This window comes from Silurus aristotelis (assembly GCF_946808225.1).
Source record: "Silurus aristotelis genome assembly, chromosome: 3".
Lineage (NCBI taxonomy): Eukaryota > Metazoa > Chordata > Actinopteri > Siluriformes > Siluridae > Silurus > Silurus aristotelis.
The window spans coordinates 8,404,670-8,422,597 of NC_139576.1; the positions used below are offsets into that span (position 1 = coordinate 8,404,670).

Here is a 17,928-nt window from a genome sequence, read left to right on the forward strand (position 1 = left end):
GTTCACAAACTTATGATCATATTGTACATTTCAGAACAACATTAAAGCATTGAAGAAAAATAAAAATGCTTTATAACCAGGCCAAACATTTAAAACACGAAAATAAGGTTTTATTTTCTAAAATTATATTTGTTTGTGTTAGTTTTTTCCACTTCACATTTCTTTACTACATTAAAAATACGGCCTATATTTTGAATACCTTTCATACAGTATATACGCCTTATAACCATACAGCTGCCAGGATACAACTTGATGAGATGAGATGAGATGAGATGAGATGAGATGAGATGAGATGAGACGAGACGAGACGAGACGAGATGAGATGAGAAAAAACTTTATTAATCCCGAAGGATATTCTTGTACCAGAGAATGCTCCTACAAAGAATGCAAACACGAAATAGTTAAAGTAAACATTATAGTTATAGTAAAAATTTAAAAATGATATTGCTCATGATAATGTGAAGATATTGCACATAAAAAATAAAAATTATGACATTATATTGCACGTGCAAAAACATACAACTATAGAGGTGAAGCTAGTGCATCTATTATTTTTAGACTATTACCATTATGACCACTAGCCCTTCTCCTTACAAAAGGGGGAGGAGTAATAAAATGTGATCTCCACAGGAAGAAAAGACCTCTTGTGACATTCCGTTATTCACCAAACATCCCCCATATTAAACCCCAAATTCCCCCAAATACACCATACACCATGCAACTATCTATATACTCTATAATTACTACTACACTATTCATTTTCCTTTATCCTCAACTCTACAACTCTCTAAATATTCCCTAAACAACAAATTTAATAAATGCTACATTTCTAGAATACGCTCCGTATATCCCGTAGCACCCTGTATACATAAACTTTATATCATTTACAATATCATCTGAGTTCATACTAACAGCATGTTTACTGTATATGCTAGAATTAAATTTTACACAGAGTATAATGAAAATGCATTTACATCTGTGGTATTTGGCAGACATTCTTATCCAGATGAATTTCTAATGATGTTGTTTATAGAGCTGAGTAGTGGAGGGAATAAGGGCTTTGCTCAAAGGCACCTCACTGGCAGCTTGGTGGTGTTGAGGAAATGAACTTTCCAATCAAAAGTCTAACATCGTAACCACTCAGCCAGCACTTCCTAAAGAGAAAGTTCTGACTAGTTGATCTTCTACTTGCGGGTAGGCTTGCGGATAAACCTGACCTCTGTACCCTAGTGTTTTGTGTCAGTATCAGGGATTTAAACACATCTTTTGCCATAAATGTGAAACTCTGAAAGGTGAATCATGCCTCTGGCATGGGTCTCTTTTGCTGGCTCTCTTTTTGGTGGCTTTTTGTTGGCTTGTCTGTTAAGCTGTGAAGCTTATCATCCCTAATACTCTCACTGCCAGCGTTTTTTCCACGAGTGAAGAGAAATAGCTATTTCCTCCTCCATGTTTTTTTTTTTTTTTTTTTTTTTAATTGGACCTCATTTTGACATCTTCTTGACAGTTTTCTGAAATGTTCCAGCTGCTTTTTGACAAGCTGTGTGCTTTTTTATTTTCTTGTGTGTACATACAACGACTATCAGTTGTCAAACTGTTTTACTCAGCGTCCCTTTGACTTCAGATTTCTGAAGTCTCTATTTATAGAGTTAGAAACAGTTTTCCTGAATAATAAACAATATTATACAGAATACATTTATTGGACCACATTAAAGCAGTGAATAGATAGATAGACAGACAGACAGGCAGGCAGGCAGGCAGGCAGGCAGGCAGGCAGGCAGGCAGGCAGGCAGGCAGGCAGGCAGGCAGGCAGGCAGGCAGGCAGGCAGGCAGGCAGGCAGGCAGGCAGGCAGGCAGGCAGGCAGGCAGGCAGGCAGGCAGGCAGGCAGGCAGGCAGGCAGGCAGGCAGGCAGGCAGGCAGGCAGGCAGGCAGGCAGGCAGGCAGGCAGGCAGGCAGGCAGGCAGGCAGGCAGGCAGGCAGGCAGGCAGGCAGGCAGGCAGGCAGGCAGGCAGGCAGGCAGGCAGGCAGGCAGGCAGGCAGGCAGGCAGGCAGGCAGGCAGGCAGGCAGGCAGGCAGGCAGGCAGGCAGGCAGGCAGGCAGGCAGGCAGGCAGGCAGGCAGGCAGGCAGGCAGGCAGGCAGGCAGGCAGGCAGGCAGGCAGGCAGGCAGGCAGGCAGGCAGGCAGGCAGGCAGGCAGGCAGGCAGGCAGGCAGGCAGGCAGGCAGGCAGGCAGGCAGGCAGGCAGGCAGGCAGGCAGGCAGGCAGGCAGGCAGGCAGGCAGGCAGGCAGGCAGGCAGGCAGGCAGGCAGGCAGGCAGGCAGGCAGGCAGGCAGGCAGGCAGGCAGGCAGGCAGGCAGGCAGGCAGGCAGGCAGGCAGGCAGGCAGGCAGGCAGGCAGGCAGGCAGGCAGGCAGGCAGGCAGGCAGGCAGGCAGGCAGGCAGGCAGGCAGGCAGGCAGGCAGGCAGGCAGGCAGGCAGGCAGGCAGGCAGGCAGGCAGGCAGGCAGGCAGGCAGGCAGGCAGGCAGGCAGGCAGGCAGGCAGGCAGGCAGAGATGTCTTTGGAAATAATGAGTTCCCACAGTTTGCTGTGTTGCAGTTTTATACTTTTGAATCATTCTATACTCAATGCCTAATAATAAAGCAAAAACCAGATTTGTGCTGAATGTATTCACATCAGAAAACTGAAATATTACACTGACAAAGATCCTTTGCTCTGACAAACGAAATGCACACTATATGTACCAACATTTGTAGACACCTGGCCATACGTTTGTATTGTGCTTTTTTGCAAATCCCATTCCCAATTTAGTTCCTATTTGCCATTATAATAACCTCCACTCTTCTGGGAAGATGTTCCACAACATTTTAATTTGTGCTTGTAGAAATTTGGTGTTTGTTCAGTCATGCACTGATGTAGCAATGTAGGAAAGATTCGCACAGCTAAAAACTCAGGTCAGAGCGAAAACTAAGACATGAGCCCAGAGTAACTGGCTGCAGAGCGCATAGACAGGATTGTGTCAACGCTCAGATCTGGAGAAAGTAAGCCGAAAGATTTCTCAAACTTTATTTCTAGAGCACCTCATATGGAAAGGAAGACGTACCACAGAAAAAACTGGATCGCTATTGGTTTTAAAGCAGCAATGAGGGAGTATCAAAAATGTATTGGGGTAAGATTCAACAATCCACATTATCCTACATAGACCTGAAACAGGATTTTAAACTTAAACCTGAAATCAATGTAGAGACGCTGATACGGGAGCAATGTGATCTTTTTCTTCACCCTGGTGCATTAAAGGTTCTTAGCAAAGTCTTCATAAAAAAAGTTTACAAGAACCAGGACTCTACCAAAGCACAGCCAAACTGAGCCATTAAGAGACGCAGGTCGTGGTACTGTAAGAATTATAACCTTGAATTTACGGGTTGGATTCTGGAGATCATGTTTTGGAAACGGCAGAAACTTGCAGGATCAACCAACACTGTAACACTGATCTGGACTTTATTCCCCTTCTCATTGCAAGACCACTTTGGCCTTCATGCTTGTTCTTGAAAATGCAACATTAATACTTGTATTGTATAAATTGTATAAATCATTGTAAGGAGCAGTGAACAGAAAGAGATTAGTTGATTTTAGTTCTTTGAATTTAAAGCCATTTAAAGTAATTCTCTCAGGGACACTGAGGATTATCAAGTGGGAAATTCTTTCCAGGAGCCTGGAGAGCCTTCGACAGTTTTTTTTTATCTGGGAGAAGAAAACGATCACACTCTTGGAGCTGTAACGCTTGTTCCTCTTGTAGCATACAATTATGTTTTTTATTATTATTTTGTATAGTACTTAATGGTGTATAATGTAGCTGTTTACTGTAATTAACACCTATCAGGTATAAAATGATGGCCACCTGTCTAATATTGTGTTGGTTCCCCCTTTTGCTGCCAAAACAGTTCTGACCCTTTAAGCATTAACACCATGAACTTCTTAAGCAATTTGAACTAGAAAATCAGTGTTATTCACTTCACCGCTCGTGTTATAATGTCCTAATGTTATGCCTGAACGGTGTAACGTGACTATATCAGTATGCAGGTTGTATAACATATAACACTTTATGAGTTTAGAGATTTACTGCAGATTATACATTTCCCTCCCTTGGCATTTTGCCATCTTTTCATATCCGATGATGATTTTGTTTTCCACCTCTGACAGATAACCACTGCGCTCCTCCGGATGTCACCGGGCTCTCCGAGAGATCGCAGGTAGCCTCGGTGAGAGGTCTTCCTCGCGGATACACACACACACACCCGAGCAGCGCTATGGACACGGCTGACGGTGAGTCCTCGCATCGCCACGGCAACAGCGTTCGCCTGTCTCTGACACGCGCACACACAAACACACACACACACACACACACACACACGTCGCAGCCAATCGGCTCGCAATGAAGAAGCTGCTTGCGTCCCGTCAGCCGCAGCGTCTCATTTCACGCTTTCTACATCCACACCCACAGACTCGTGCCGTTCTTTATCAGGTTCATCCGTGTGTAATGTGACATCTTTTATAGCGTTGATCTTATAGGTACACTTTCACCGTGGGCCGTTTGAGATTGAATTATTAAAGCATTCCCACGCTTGGCAGCCGATTATTAAATCTGTAGCGAGTAATTAATATTAAATGTTCAATTTAATGACAATGCTGAAGCATGAATATGGAATATGCACGAGCACTGATTAATTTTTGTTGGATCTTTGTTAGAGCGATGCTTATATAAGGTACTGAACAGAAGCCTGGCACTGAATAAGATACAAATATGTTCTGTGACCTTGGTGTTTTGGTGTGTGTGTGTGTGTGTGTGTGTGTGTGTGTGTGTGTGTGTGTGTGTGTGTGTGTGTGTGTGTGTGTGAGAGAAAGCCAACAGAAGAATTACAGCCATATGTGGTTCTTTCCCGAACTGTTACCACAAAGCTGGAGGGACACAATTTTATGTCTTTGGATTCGATAGCATTAAATTAACCTGACCTTAATTTCAACTAAACCAAACCTGTTCCAACATGACAATGCCCCATTGCATAAAGCCCACTCCATGAAGATAGTCTTTCTAAAGGTTGGAGTAGCAGATCTTCAGTGGTCTGCTATAGAGCTCTGAACACCTTTGGGATGAATTGGGATGAGCACAAATTTCCACACTCCAAAATCTAGTGGAAGATCTTCCCAGAAGAGTGGAGGTTATTGTAACAGCAAATGGGGATTTAATGTGGAATGGGATGTTCAAAAAGCACATAATGTATGAGTTTTATTGTCAGGTGTCCACAAACTTCTGGATATATATAGTATTTAATTGTGTGTGAATTATTGTCAGGTGTCCACAAACTTCTGGATATATATAGTATTTAATTGTGTGTGAATGTATGTATTTGTGTGTATGACAGTACAGATGATTGTGTGTGTTTGTGTGTGTGTGTGTGTGTGTGTGTGTGTGTGTGTGTGTGTGTGTGTGTGTGTGTGTGTGTGTGTGTGTGTGCGTGCTTTTTTTTGAGGGAAGGTACATAAAGTGATGTGACTACGGTCACACTGCAGCTGTTTTTTTTACCCTGAGCTATAAATATGTGCCTAGTCTTCACAGCACATATACAGTACACACACCACTATCTAGACAGCTCACTGTACACCACACACACACACACACACACACACACACACACACACACACACACATTCTCCATGGATTCATCCTGTCACTGCAGTCTTCAGCGACTCATTATTTTTCTGTTTCACTTTATTTTCTGTCTTGATAATGTGTTAATTTTGTGTCATTGTGAATGTCTAAAACATTATCAAGCCATCAGCATCTTTTCAGTTGCTGTTCTGTATATTAATAATATTATATAATGTACAGTATTAGTTTGATGTATTTGTTCTAAACAGTTTGCTTATATATTTGCATTGAACTACATGCGGCAATAATGACTACAGTACAAAAGGGACAAATGTGAAGTATCCCTAAGAAGATCCATAAATATTTATATGTTGACATATTGTGCATAAATATCCTATAATTGGAGTTCAAATGAATTGAATATGAGTTTTAAGTTACATAGTTGCAGCTTTCATTTCAGAGTATTTGCATTCAAATTATTTGAATATATAGAAGAGACAAAATTTTCCAAATGTGTTCCCTTTTTAAGGGACCAAAATTAAGCAGACAATTCACCAAAAGCCCCTGAAAGACCACATTAAACAACTCTGAATGGCAGCAGAATCCATTCCCTGGTGTTCAAGTCAACTATCAGGAGAAGTCTTTACCAAAACACACAGAGTAAATACACTAAATACGGTAATAACCACAAGATGTAACCAGTCGTTACATCTACATTTATGGCATGTGGCAGACACTCGTATCCAGAGCGACTTACAACTGAGCTAAAAGGGTTATGGGCCTTTCTCAAGGGCCCATCAGGACCCCTCAAATGACCAGATAAAAGTTAGGCAAAAAAAAATAAAAATTCAAGGGACATAGATCAACTTAGAAGGATAAAGCAGCATGATGAATTCTGAATTGTACAAAACTTTTATCTGCTAACACTCATAGCCAAATGCTTCAAAACCCATTGGACAGTGTTTCACAGTGCAGATGGACAACAGTCTACTGAATTCCAATCCCATTGGGACACATTTATGAAGCTTGAGGCAAAATGAACTAAAAACAAACAGAAGTGAAAAGAGTTGCTGCCAAGACATGGCACAGCATCACAAGGGAAGAAACCCAACTTCTGTTAACGCCTATGGGTTCCAGACATCAGACATTGTTCAACTTTTTGGTTGAAAGATCCTCAAATTAGGGTGAAGGTAATAGGCAGTAAATAATAATTATTATTATTATTTATACTATTATTTTTTTATATTTTGGTAAAAAAACTGAATCCCAATCATTTTGTCAAGGTTTAATATTTATGGATCTAATTGTATACAATATAGTGTCATGTATAATATGTATAATATTTATCTGTGTGTGTGTGTGTGTGTGTGTGTGTGTGTGTGTGTGTGTGTGTGTGTGTGTGTGTGTATATATATATATATATATATATATATATATATATATATATATATATATATATATATATAGTATATATATATATATATATATATATATATATATATATATATATATATATATACACACGCACAAATATTAGGGCTGGCAAATTCATTTTAATGGCACCGATTTTATTAATGCAGAATGCATTTCTGTTTAGCCATTTTTATTAAAAATATAAATAAATAAATATAAGAGGCGAAATTCAAACCTTCAACACACATTTATTCATGATGTCCTTTCTTTACTCAGATATTTAAAAAAATGTACTTTGCTAAAAATTACTTTAATCATTAAACAATTGTTTTACTGATTAAGTCTCAAATCAGCACCAACATCCGTCATGAAGCACACATCCGGCAATTAAAACCGTCCGTGTGGAAACATAGTAAAAGTACCATTTGGTGTCCTGATTATTGACGTAATTTTAAATAATGTATTTACTTTAAAAAAATGTATTAAGAAAATTTTTTAAGTTTGGTTTTTCACTTTATATATAATTATATACATACATTTGCATAAATAAATAAATATTCCATCCATATTTGTCCATGTCCATGTTGATTAGAGTTAATTACTTTTCTTAAAATAATACAATTTGTATATATACACACACACACACACACACCATACTATTTATATCTTTTAAAATATATCCAAGTTTCATTTCTATAGTATTGTTCCTTGGGTAGATACTAAAATGGTTGCTGTGATGTGAGGGGTGTACTCACTTTTGTGAGATACTGTGGAAATAATCCAGTATATTATTACACATTATTGTGCTATATCTTTTTATGATTTCTAATATTTAGAATATATAAATATATGAAGATATTTTGTAATATATAATAAGTTATCATCCATATTTTTTATGATTTTTAATATTTAGAATATATATAAAAATGATTTTATTCATATTAGTATGTTGATGTACTATGCAGTGGACATATCGATGTTTACTCCATTCATAAAAAAATCTCTTGACTTTACTTGGCAGCACCATGTTGCCAGGCAGTATAGTCAAATCAAAACTGGTCCAATCAGAAAGCCTAAACACTCCGGGTGGGTGGAGCCAAGTGTCTACTGAGCACAGAGTCAGAAAGACTCTTAAGGTTGTCCCGTCGTGATGAGACAGAAAGGCTGTGATGTGAAAGCATCCATGCATCCCTTCATGTTTTCATCTCATCCCATTCATTTTTATCTCCTCCATCCCTCTTTCTGTCTCTCCTTCTCTCTCTGTCTCTCTCTCTTTCACCTGAAGGTGTCCCCGTGAACAGTCGTGTTTCGTCTAAAATCCAGCAGCTTTTGAACACACTGAAGAGACCCAAGCGGCCGCCGCTGCGTGAGTTCTTCGTGGACGATTTCGAGGAGCTCCTGGATGGTAGGTTAAGAGGAAATGCATTATCTAGAGAGAGAAAAAAAAAACAGGAACAGTGCCCCCAATTATTCGTTTGACCTGTCGGACTAACATTTCGGAACTAACACTAAGGGGAATGTTTAATAATCTGAAGAACACAACTTGGATCCTGTTGGGACCAGCTTGAGTTATTGGATATTTAAATTCTAGACACTTTGGTGTCAGGAACTTTTAGTCCAGTGCTAGAACATCTCACCTTTCCCCCCTAGCAATACAAAGAGACATTCATATTGTACAGATATATTAGTTTGTTACCTCTGGTGGGGTTGATGCAGTGAACACAGTGTCCCAAATCAGCTTCACAGAGATCAAGAGGTTTAATAAATAAATGTAAGTTTAGTGCCTATACGTTTATCCCTAATAAGTGGGCCAGTGGCAACAGTGGCAAGGAGAAATACGCTGATGGTATCAGAAAGAAACCTCTGTACCAATATGATCCTCCACGCCTACTTAAAACTAAAGGTGCAGGCTATTTGTTGGTAACTCAAATAATGAAGACTACAGCAGGGGGCAGATGTTTCTCTTATAAACCCCACAGTTATTTAACAGCCTTCCAATCCAGATTTACAAGGGAACCCATCCTCATCTCTGTGGCATCGAATGTCCACAGTTTCATATTTGTTGAGGCGTCTGTTTAGTGACAGGAGCTTAAATGCAGAACTGTTCATGCAAATTGCAGTCCTAAGCCATTGTAGTGGACTGTTGATATTAATTACAGTCCAAATCCATTCTCAAAGTTCTCGAGTTGCTCACTAACTTCCAGAGTTGGACAGTAGCTTTTTCACGTATCTGCACATTACTGAAGTATTTCCATTTAAGGAGACTTTAACTTTAACTTCACTACATTTCAAAGTCTAATTTTTTACCTTTTACTCAACTACATTTTATTCATGGGGATAAAAACGTAACTGGTCAATCTCACAGCAAGCCGCCGATCAGGGTCGAGCGCGCGCTCTGTTTTGATTTTTCCACTTGGTGTGTATCTACTCATCACCAACATACAGTTGAGCATCAGTTCAACAGCAAGCAGAACATTTTGAGAGGAATAAATGATGACTCAAACTTGCCGCATTTGCAATTTTTTTGAAGTAGCTGAAAAGAAGGTTTGGGGCTCATGATCTTTTTAATAGATATCAACCGTTCTTTGACTTTTTTATATCATTCTATTAATAGATTGTTGTGCTAAGAGTAACATTTCACATGAACAGACTTGATTAAGCCAAAAGTCTTGTGACAAAAATTATAATAGAAACATTAATAAATCATAGTACATTGGATACTTACATACATTTTACTGAGTATCTCTCTTTTAACTAAACTACATGGTTTGTGTACTTCATCCACCACTGGTAACTTCATGGATCTTAATGTTTTACATGTAGATTGAATTTCTTGGCTTTAAGTAGCTTTGAAATTACTATTATGGTATTTAAGATTTAGGTTGTGAGCACAAATAGGCCAGTAAACAGTATATACTGTGAATAAGGATATTTTGATTTGACAGAAAACTATTATTTAGTGAAATTTCTGTCCTATAAATACTGGTGAAGCTACACCCGGCCCGGTAAACAAAGTGTGTGTCATGCAGGATGTTTGCAGCAAACATGGGTCATTCGTGTTGTTCTGGCCGTGCACATGCACTCCAAACCATTTCTTGTGTTTCAAAAAGATGGGTGGATTACACATAGGGTGGAGTGTGAAGTTTGCTTAGCTTAGTGTATACGGTCTCCGCTTCTTTTTATTCATCTACATTTATCACTGTTTATTGACACACACACACACACACACACACACACCTACACACACACTAATCTTTTCTTAGGGTGACATAAATAGCAGCATAGCAGTTAACTACTAAAAGACACCGATTTTTTTCATTCTCTTTATTGCTCTCTCTCTCTCTCTCTCTCTCTCTCTCTCTCTCTCTCTCTCTCTCTCTCTCTCTCTCTCTCACTCTCTGACATTCTTTTATTGGTCTACAGTATTGCATTTTTGTGTTGATCTCTCCATCCACCCATCCATTTACTTATCTATCAGTCATTCCAGTAATTCATTCAGTAATCCATCCTTCCAATTATCACTCCACTCCTCACTGCCTCTCTACATCGACCCGCCTCGACGAAACATCACAACCATCTGTCGATTCACTCATCCATTCATCCTTTAATTAATCAAATATATAAATCTAAATACAGACTCTCTCAATCTGTCCATCCGCCTAGTCGTTTATCCATCCACTCATTTTCCATTTAATTAAAATTTTTTCACCCAGCCTCCGTAATGTAGCTTGTAAGAACGCATCCAACCACTTTTTTTCTTTTATCAGTCCATTTATTAGTCTATCCTTTTAGGTTCACCACCTATACTTGGGATATTTCGCTTAATATTTTATTGACGCATCTGTCCATCAGTTCACATTAAAAAATTATGTACATTGATTTAATTGACACTTATATGAATTTATGTACATGGACATGATATCGTGAGTGTGTGTATTCTATCCAGGGTGTATTCCCACCTCCTGAGCAATGATCCCAATATCAGCTCGGGATGTCATGTGACTCAGGGTAAAGCTGAAGATAAATAGATTAACGAGTGTGTTAATTCTCGCTCTCACCCACTTTTTTCCTCTTTGTCTCTCTTTGTAGTCCAGCAGCCAGACCCTAACCAGCCCAAACCCGAGGGGGTCCAGATGTCTCCTCTACACGGCGAGATGTTGGACGTAGGGACAAAATGGGCGCCGTCTCTCCTGGCCTCTCTGCATCGATGGGGCACTACGCTCCCTAAAAGCCCCTGTCTCACATCACTGGACAACACGGGCAAACCTCTTTACACCCTCACATACGGTACACAGCATTACCCATGAGACACATCAGTGTATTAATGATCAGTATTGTCACAATAATGTACAATTTATTGAAAATATTTTGTATTGATTTATTTGTTTTTGTGTAACAGGGAAGTTATGGACACGCAGTCAGAAACTAGCATACACACTCTTGAACAAACTCAGCTCCCGGAACGAACCACTGCTGCGGCCTGGGGACAGGGTGGGACGTCTCATTCATCACCATGAGCAGAGATTAAAAGAACAACTTTTCCGAAAATAAAATAAATCCTTCTTATTACTTTTTATAGAGGCCAAGTCGATTAGCTAGGACGTGTCTTGTGTCTAAACTTTAGTTTTGTCCTAGAGCTACAAGGCTAAAAGTGTTAACATTTCAGGGAAGCTAGTAGCCTCCAGTTTAGCATTAAGTTCATTAGATGCCTTAAACATAAAATACTAGAATCACAGTACTATATAATACATGTATCTATTAGCTTTCATTAGAATACAGTAGACAACAGTATTTGACTCAGAAGGTGAAATTGAATTATAATGTTCAATTCATGTGTATAAGGATTTTATTTATTTATTAATTTTCAACATACATTTGAGTTGATTTTTTCACTAGAAATGTCAGATTTGTAGCTAAGATTTTGCTACTTTGTTATGCTGGAACTCTGAGCCAACACATAGTTAGCTAGCTTGTATTTTTTGTAATTTATTATACATCATCTGGATGGAAGCATATGTCTCTCTATCACCATTAATAGTGTTTTTAATTTTATTATGTGGTGAAAGTTTTTGGTTGGTTAAAGGTCTGGACTTCAGGCGTGCTGTTGTAATAGATGCGGTATGCGATTTAGCATTGTCTTACTCAAATATGCAAGAGTTTCCCTGAAAAAGACATTTCTGGATTGGAGCAGTTATCGCTTTCAAACCTGCATATACTATTCAGCATTGATGGATCCATTCCAAATGTGCAGGCCGCCCATTCCACAGGCATTAATTTACTCCCATACCATCAGAGATGCGGCTTTTTGAACTAGGCACTGATAACAAGCCAGATGGTCCCTATCCTCTTTAGTCCAGAGGACTTGTGTCATTGGTTTCCAAAAAGCATTTAACATTTTGGTGCATCCGACTAAAGAACTGTTTTTCACTTAAATAGTAAATTTTAAATGAGCTTTCATCTTCACCTGTGGATTCTTCTTTGTATGGTAGAGATTCAACGTGCATTTGTGGAAGACTGTGTTCACAGACAATTATTGCTGGAGTTGTTAATGAGCCCATGCAGTGATTTCCAGTACAGAATCATGCCTGTTTTTAATGCAGTGCCACCCAAGGGCCTGAAGATCACAGGCATCCAATTTATTTCTTGCCCTTTCTTGCCCTTGCCTCTTGAGCACAGAGATTTCTCCAGATTCCCTGAAACTTTTAATGATATTATGTATATTATAATTATTTAAAATCAAAAGACACAGTTTTTACAGGTTGGTGAACATCTGCCCATCTTTACTTCTGAGAGACTTTGCCTTTCTACCGTGTTTCCTCAAAAATAAGACCGGGTCGTGTATTAATTTTTGCTCCGAAAAATGTGGCTTATTTACAAGGATGTCTTATATTTTCAACAATCTACCAGTACATTTATTTATGTATGGTATAAAAATCTATATCATCCACTTAGACACAACGGCACCCGCTTGGGTATTTACAAATATGAATATTATATTACTAAAATAATAATTATTATAATATATTAATATTATATTACTTTAATTATTATTATTATATATGAATTATTAATTTTTTATAAATAACGACATCATTGTGTGATGAAACAGACCTATAGTATTAACGTAAACAAAACATTGATATATAGTTTATTATTATTTTATATCTGAGTAAATAAAGGGTGTTGTGAATAAATGTGTGTTGCTTTGAAGGTTTTAATTTCACCTCTTTTATATTTATTTATTTATAATTTCAATAAAAATAGCCAAACAGAAATTCATGCTGCATTAATATCACGTGAATAAAATTAGTGCCGTTCAAATGAATTTGCATTAACGTTAATTTTAACAGCCCTGATTTTATATATATCAGGACTATACATAACAATAAGATCGTGTTTGATCTGCTACAGTTAGAGAAACTTTGATTTTATTCTCAGCTCAGCTTTTGATTTAAATGTTTGTTTAAAACAGAATGGGTTGATTATTATTGCAGTGTTTTTCACTGTGTTCTGTATCATTTTGTTCAGGTTGCTCTGGTTTTCCCCAACAATGATCCTGTGATGTTCATGGTGGCGTTTTACGGCTGTTTAATGGCAGAGTTAGTGCCTGTTCCCATAGAGGTGCCACTTACACGGAAGGTAACATACACACACACACACACACACACACACACACACACACACACACACACACACACACACACACACACACACACATTCACTCAAAATGTCATAGACACACGTGCGTGTGCTTCCTGTTACTGTGAGTCTGTGTGGCTCATTGCTGCTCTCTACAGGTAAAACTGTGTATATCTATTTATCTTTTAATTTGATGAGCTCTGTAGCCTGGATTCCCTTTCCTGATCTCTGAATGATTTTATGGACATGGTTAAATATTAAAATGTATTACACATAGATACATGCAGTATCTAACAAAAGTGAGTACACCCCTCACATTTCTTTTACTATATCTTCTCAAGGGACAATACTATATAATACTACTTTGAGTACAATTCTCTCATCCACTGGATGTTTAATATGGAACCTCATTAAAAAGACTCTCTGAGGATTTGAGAATTAGAATTGTTGCTCTCCACAAAGATGCTGAGGCTATAAGAAGATCAGTAACACCCTGAGTTACTGTACAGTGGCCAGGGTCATACAGAGGTTTTCCAAGAACAGGCCTCGTAAGGGTCCATTAAAGAAGTCGAGTTCCCGTGCTGTGTGTCAGGTGCAGAAGCTGTTTAAAAAAAAAACAGATTCATGAGTGCTGCAGCATTGATTTAGAGGTTGCAGAAGCAAGTCCGATTGTCAGTGCTCAGACCGTACGCTGCACACTGGTTTGCATGGCCGTCGTCCCAGAGGGAAAACTCTTCTGAAGCTGGCACACAAGAAATCCTGCGAACAGTTTGCTGTAGAACCCATCCAAGAGCATGAATTACTGGAACCATGTCTTGTGGTCTGATGTGACAAAAAACTTTTTTTTTTTTTACCTCAAATGGTGTCCCGCATGTGTGGTGACGTCCTGGTGAGAAGTACCAAGAAAATTGTGTCTTTCCTACAGTCAAGCATGGTGGTGGTAGCATCATGGTCTGGGGCTGCATGAGTGCTGATGGTACTGTGGAGCTGAGGTTCATTAAGGGAAACATGGATTCCAACATGTACTGTGACATTCTGAAGCAAAACATGACGTCCTTCTTTCAGAAACTGCGCCAAACGGCAGTTTTCCCAGTAAATCTGTACTGCTACAGAAGCTGCACATTGACTACACTTAAATATATCCAAGTTTCATTTCTATAGTATTGTCCCTTGAGAAGATACTAAAATGGTTGCTGAAATGTGAGGGGAACACTTACTTTTGTGAGGTACTGTATATATTTAAACAATCAAACATTTTAAGGTAATAAAGTCAGCTAACATCTGTGCTGAATGAGCACAAATCTCCACAAGCACACTCCAAAATCAAGTGGAACATCTTCCCAGACGAGTGGAGGTTTTTATAACAGCAAATTAGAGATTGATTGTGGAATTGGATGTTCAGAAAACATATGTTTTTCCATTTAGTGTATGGAATGTTATATTGTGACTGATTAACTTCTTCATTTTTTTGACAAATTTCATATTCAAATAAACAAATTGATTCTAAAAGACAGAGACTTGAAGGATGTGGCTGATCCAGAATATAACTCAACCTTCATCAACCTGAAATTGAGGTTGCTGATTTGCATTGCTTGCCTTTTTTAATGCGCTGCATCTGCTAAAGCTTTTTTTTTTTTAGTTGTTTAAACTGTGCATCATTATTAAATCTTCCCTTCGGTTGTTTACAAGTTTATATAAATGAATTTAAGTGTCTGGGAAATGAGTCAATAAAAAAAAGTCTGTAAGAGTTCAGTGCCAAGCTGTTTGCAGGTGGAAACTTTGCTGGTGCTCTGAACCATTCTGCCCAAAGGCATATCTTTTTTTTTTTGTGCCAGGTTCTCTGTCTGTCTGTCTACTGGTGATCTGGCAACCACTGACTTTTCACACCAAGTTTCTCTCAGATGACAGATAGAAAAAGAAGAGAATTTAAATCAGCACAGCTTCAGCCTTACTTTAATATCCAGCATACTGTGTGTGTGTGTGTGTGTGTGTGTGTGTGTGTGTGTGTGTGTGTGTGTGTGTTTGTAAATGATGTTAATGACAGAGTGTGATGTGAGTCGAACGGAAGTGTAAACGAGCAATAGATCGTTTTTCTCCACACTTCGTCTGACTGATCTCACCATGTTTCGCATAAAGCAGAATCGAGACTTTTGTTGGACTTTTTCTCAATCACCTTCTCTTTTCTTTCTCTTTCTCTCAATGTGTGCAGGACGCTGGCAGTCAGCAGATCGGGTTCCTCTTAGGGAGCTGTGGTGTGACTCTGGCTTTAACTACTGATGTGTGTCAGAAAGGCCTTCCTAAAGCTCACACAGGAGAGGTGGCAACGTTTAAAGGTCAGCGCAACATTACTCTGTCGAGTTGGTCAAGAATGAATCATTGAATCATAGAGTCATGATGAGTCATTTAGAACAGTGGTCCCCTAACTTTTTCGCATCACAGACCAGTTTGTGGTCCTTCGGGGTCCGGAAGTTTGTTATGAGCAATAACATGCATATTATATTACTGGTATACATATAATATGATTAAATTATCAATTAAATTATTACATCTATAATGAAAATTTAACTCAACCCACCATTGATATGCAAAATCAGTGGCAATGAATTTAACAATGCATTGACCTAAAAAATGTGACTGAAACAAGTGTGTGGTAATAAAAAAAATTAAAATAAAACAGCCTGCAGAGTAATGGAGAGTGTGTTAGAGAAGTGAAGAAAAGAGTGCAGGCGGGGTGGAGTGGGTGGAGAAGAGTGATAGCAGGAGTGATTTGTGATAGAAGAGTATCTGCAAGAGTGAAAGGGAAAGTTTATAGGACTGTGGTGAGACCTGCGATGTTGTATGAATTAGAGACAGTGGCATTGAGTAAAAGACATGAGGTGGAGCTGGAGGTAGCAGAGCTGAAGATGTTGAGGTTTTTGTTGGGAGTGACGACGATGGACAGGATTAGAAATGAGTTTATTAGACGGACAGCGCATGTAGGACGTTTTGGAGACAAGATGAGGGAGGAGCGATTGAGATGGTTTGGACATGTGTAGAGGAGGGACATGGGGTATATCAGTAGGAGAACGCTGAGGATGGAGTCACCAGGAAGAAGGAAAAGAGGAAGACCAAGGAGGAGGTTTATGTATGTGGTGAGGGAAGAAGTACATGTGGTTGGTTTGAAAGAGACAGATGTAGAGGACAGGATGATATGGAGAATTGATTTATTTAAAAGGCATTCAGATGTTTATTAAGATCTATGTGTTGGTGATTATTAGTAAATTAGTGGTTGAGACATTGGATTTTGGATCTGAATGTTATGAGTTCAAATCCCTGCCACACCAAGCTGCCACTCCTGGGCCCCTGAGAAAGGCCTTTAACCTCTCTAGATGCTCAGTTGTATGAAAATTAATATTAATTATTCAAAATCAATTTCAATAATGAATTATTCATAATTAATTTCTGGCACTCTATGATTTATATCCAGAACTATATTTAAATGTTTTAATAAATCCTTCGAACATTATTCACATTAATGAAGTTAAGGCAGATCCGTGTGCAGGCTGCAAGTTAAACCAACACTGTAAATGTAAACCACAGATGCAATGCAAATCCAATGCACAATGATGAAACTTGCACAAAAGCTTCACAAACAGACTCGGTCTTAAATACACACAGGTGTAAATGATGAGTGTGTACAAACAATTTTGTATGTGTGTGTGCAGGTTGGCCTCGCCTGCTCTGGTTTGTTACTGATGGGAAGCATGTTGTGAAACCTCCTAAAGACTGGAATCCTTCAATCAGAGACAGCAGCAATGAGACCGCCTATATTGAGGTATGTGCTCTGTGTGTGTGTGTGTGTGTGTGTGTGTGTGTGTGTGTGTGTGTGTGTGTGTGTGTGTGTGTGATCACCCCCTATGTGCAATGGGCATCAAAAGTTCTTTTACAGTTCTGTAGGGTCTTAAAGATATTATATTAGATATACTACATTATATGGAAAAAAGTATTGGAACACCAGAATTTTCCAGCCATTCATGGTTTTTCTCTAAACTGTTACTATTGAAGTTGGAGACACACTGTTTTATTGGATGTCTTCAAATTTTCCCTCTAGTTGAACTAGGAGATCAAAATCTGTCCAAGAATGCCAAGACCCCCATGAAGTAAGCTCAATTAAGATATGGTGTACATGGGTTGGAGTGGAAGATCTTGAGTGGCCTGCTACAGAGCTCTGACCTTAACCCTACTGAACACCTTTT

The 17,928-nt window shown here is 38.9% G+C and overlaps 1 protein-coding gene across 6 annotated transcripts in view; it reads left to right on the forward strand.

The window, feature by feature from the left end:
• dip2a (disco-interacting protein 2 homolog A) overlaps positions 1-17,928 on the forward strand; it is a 149,690-nt gene that overhangs the window by 96,405 nt on the left and 35,357 nt on the right. For 4 of the 6 annotated variants that reach the window (XR_014532728.1, XR_014532729.1, XM_083536889.1 and 1 more), the window contains exons 6-12: positions 4,195-4,317; positions 8,340-8,459; positions 11,144-11,341; positions 11,454-11,545; positions 13,583-13,693; positions 15,903-16,026; positions 17,398-17,507. Coding sequence is in view for 4 of the 6 variants with exons in the window: in XM_083536889.1 (XP_083393015.1) it covers positions 4,195-4,317; positions 8,340-8,459; positions 11,144-11,341; positions 11,454-11,545; positions 13,583-13,693; positions 15,903-16,026; positions 17,398-17,507 (878 nt within the window). In the remaining 2 variants the exon portion in view is untranslated. The remainder of the gene's footprint in view (positions 1-4,194; positions 4,318-8,339; positions 8,460-11,143; positions 11,342-11,453; positions 11,546-13,582; positions 13,694-15,902; positions 16,027-17,397; positions 17,508-17,928) is intronic. The other 2 variants (XM_083536891.1, XM_083536892.1) reach the window with 1 other exon arrangement.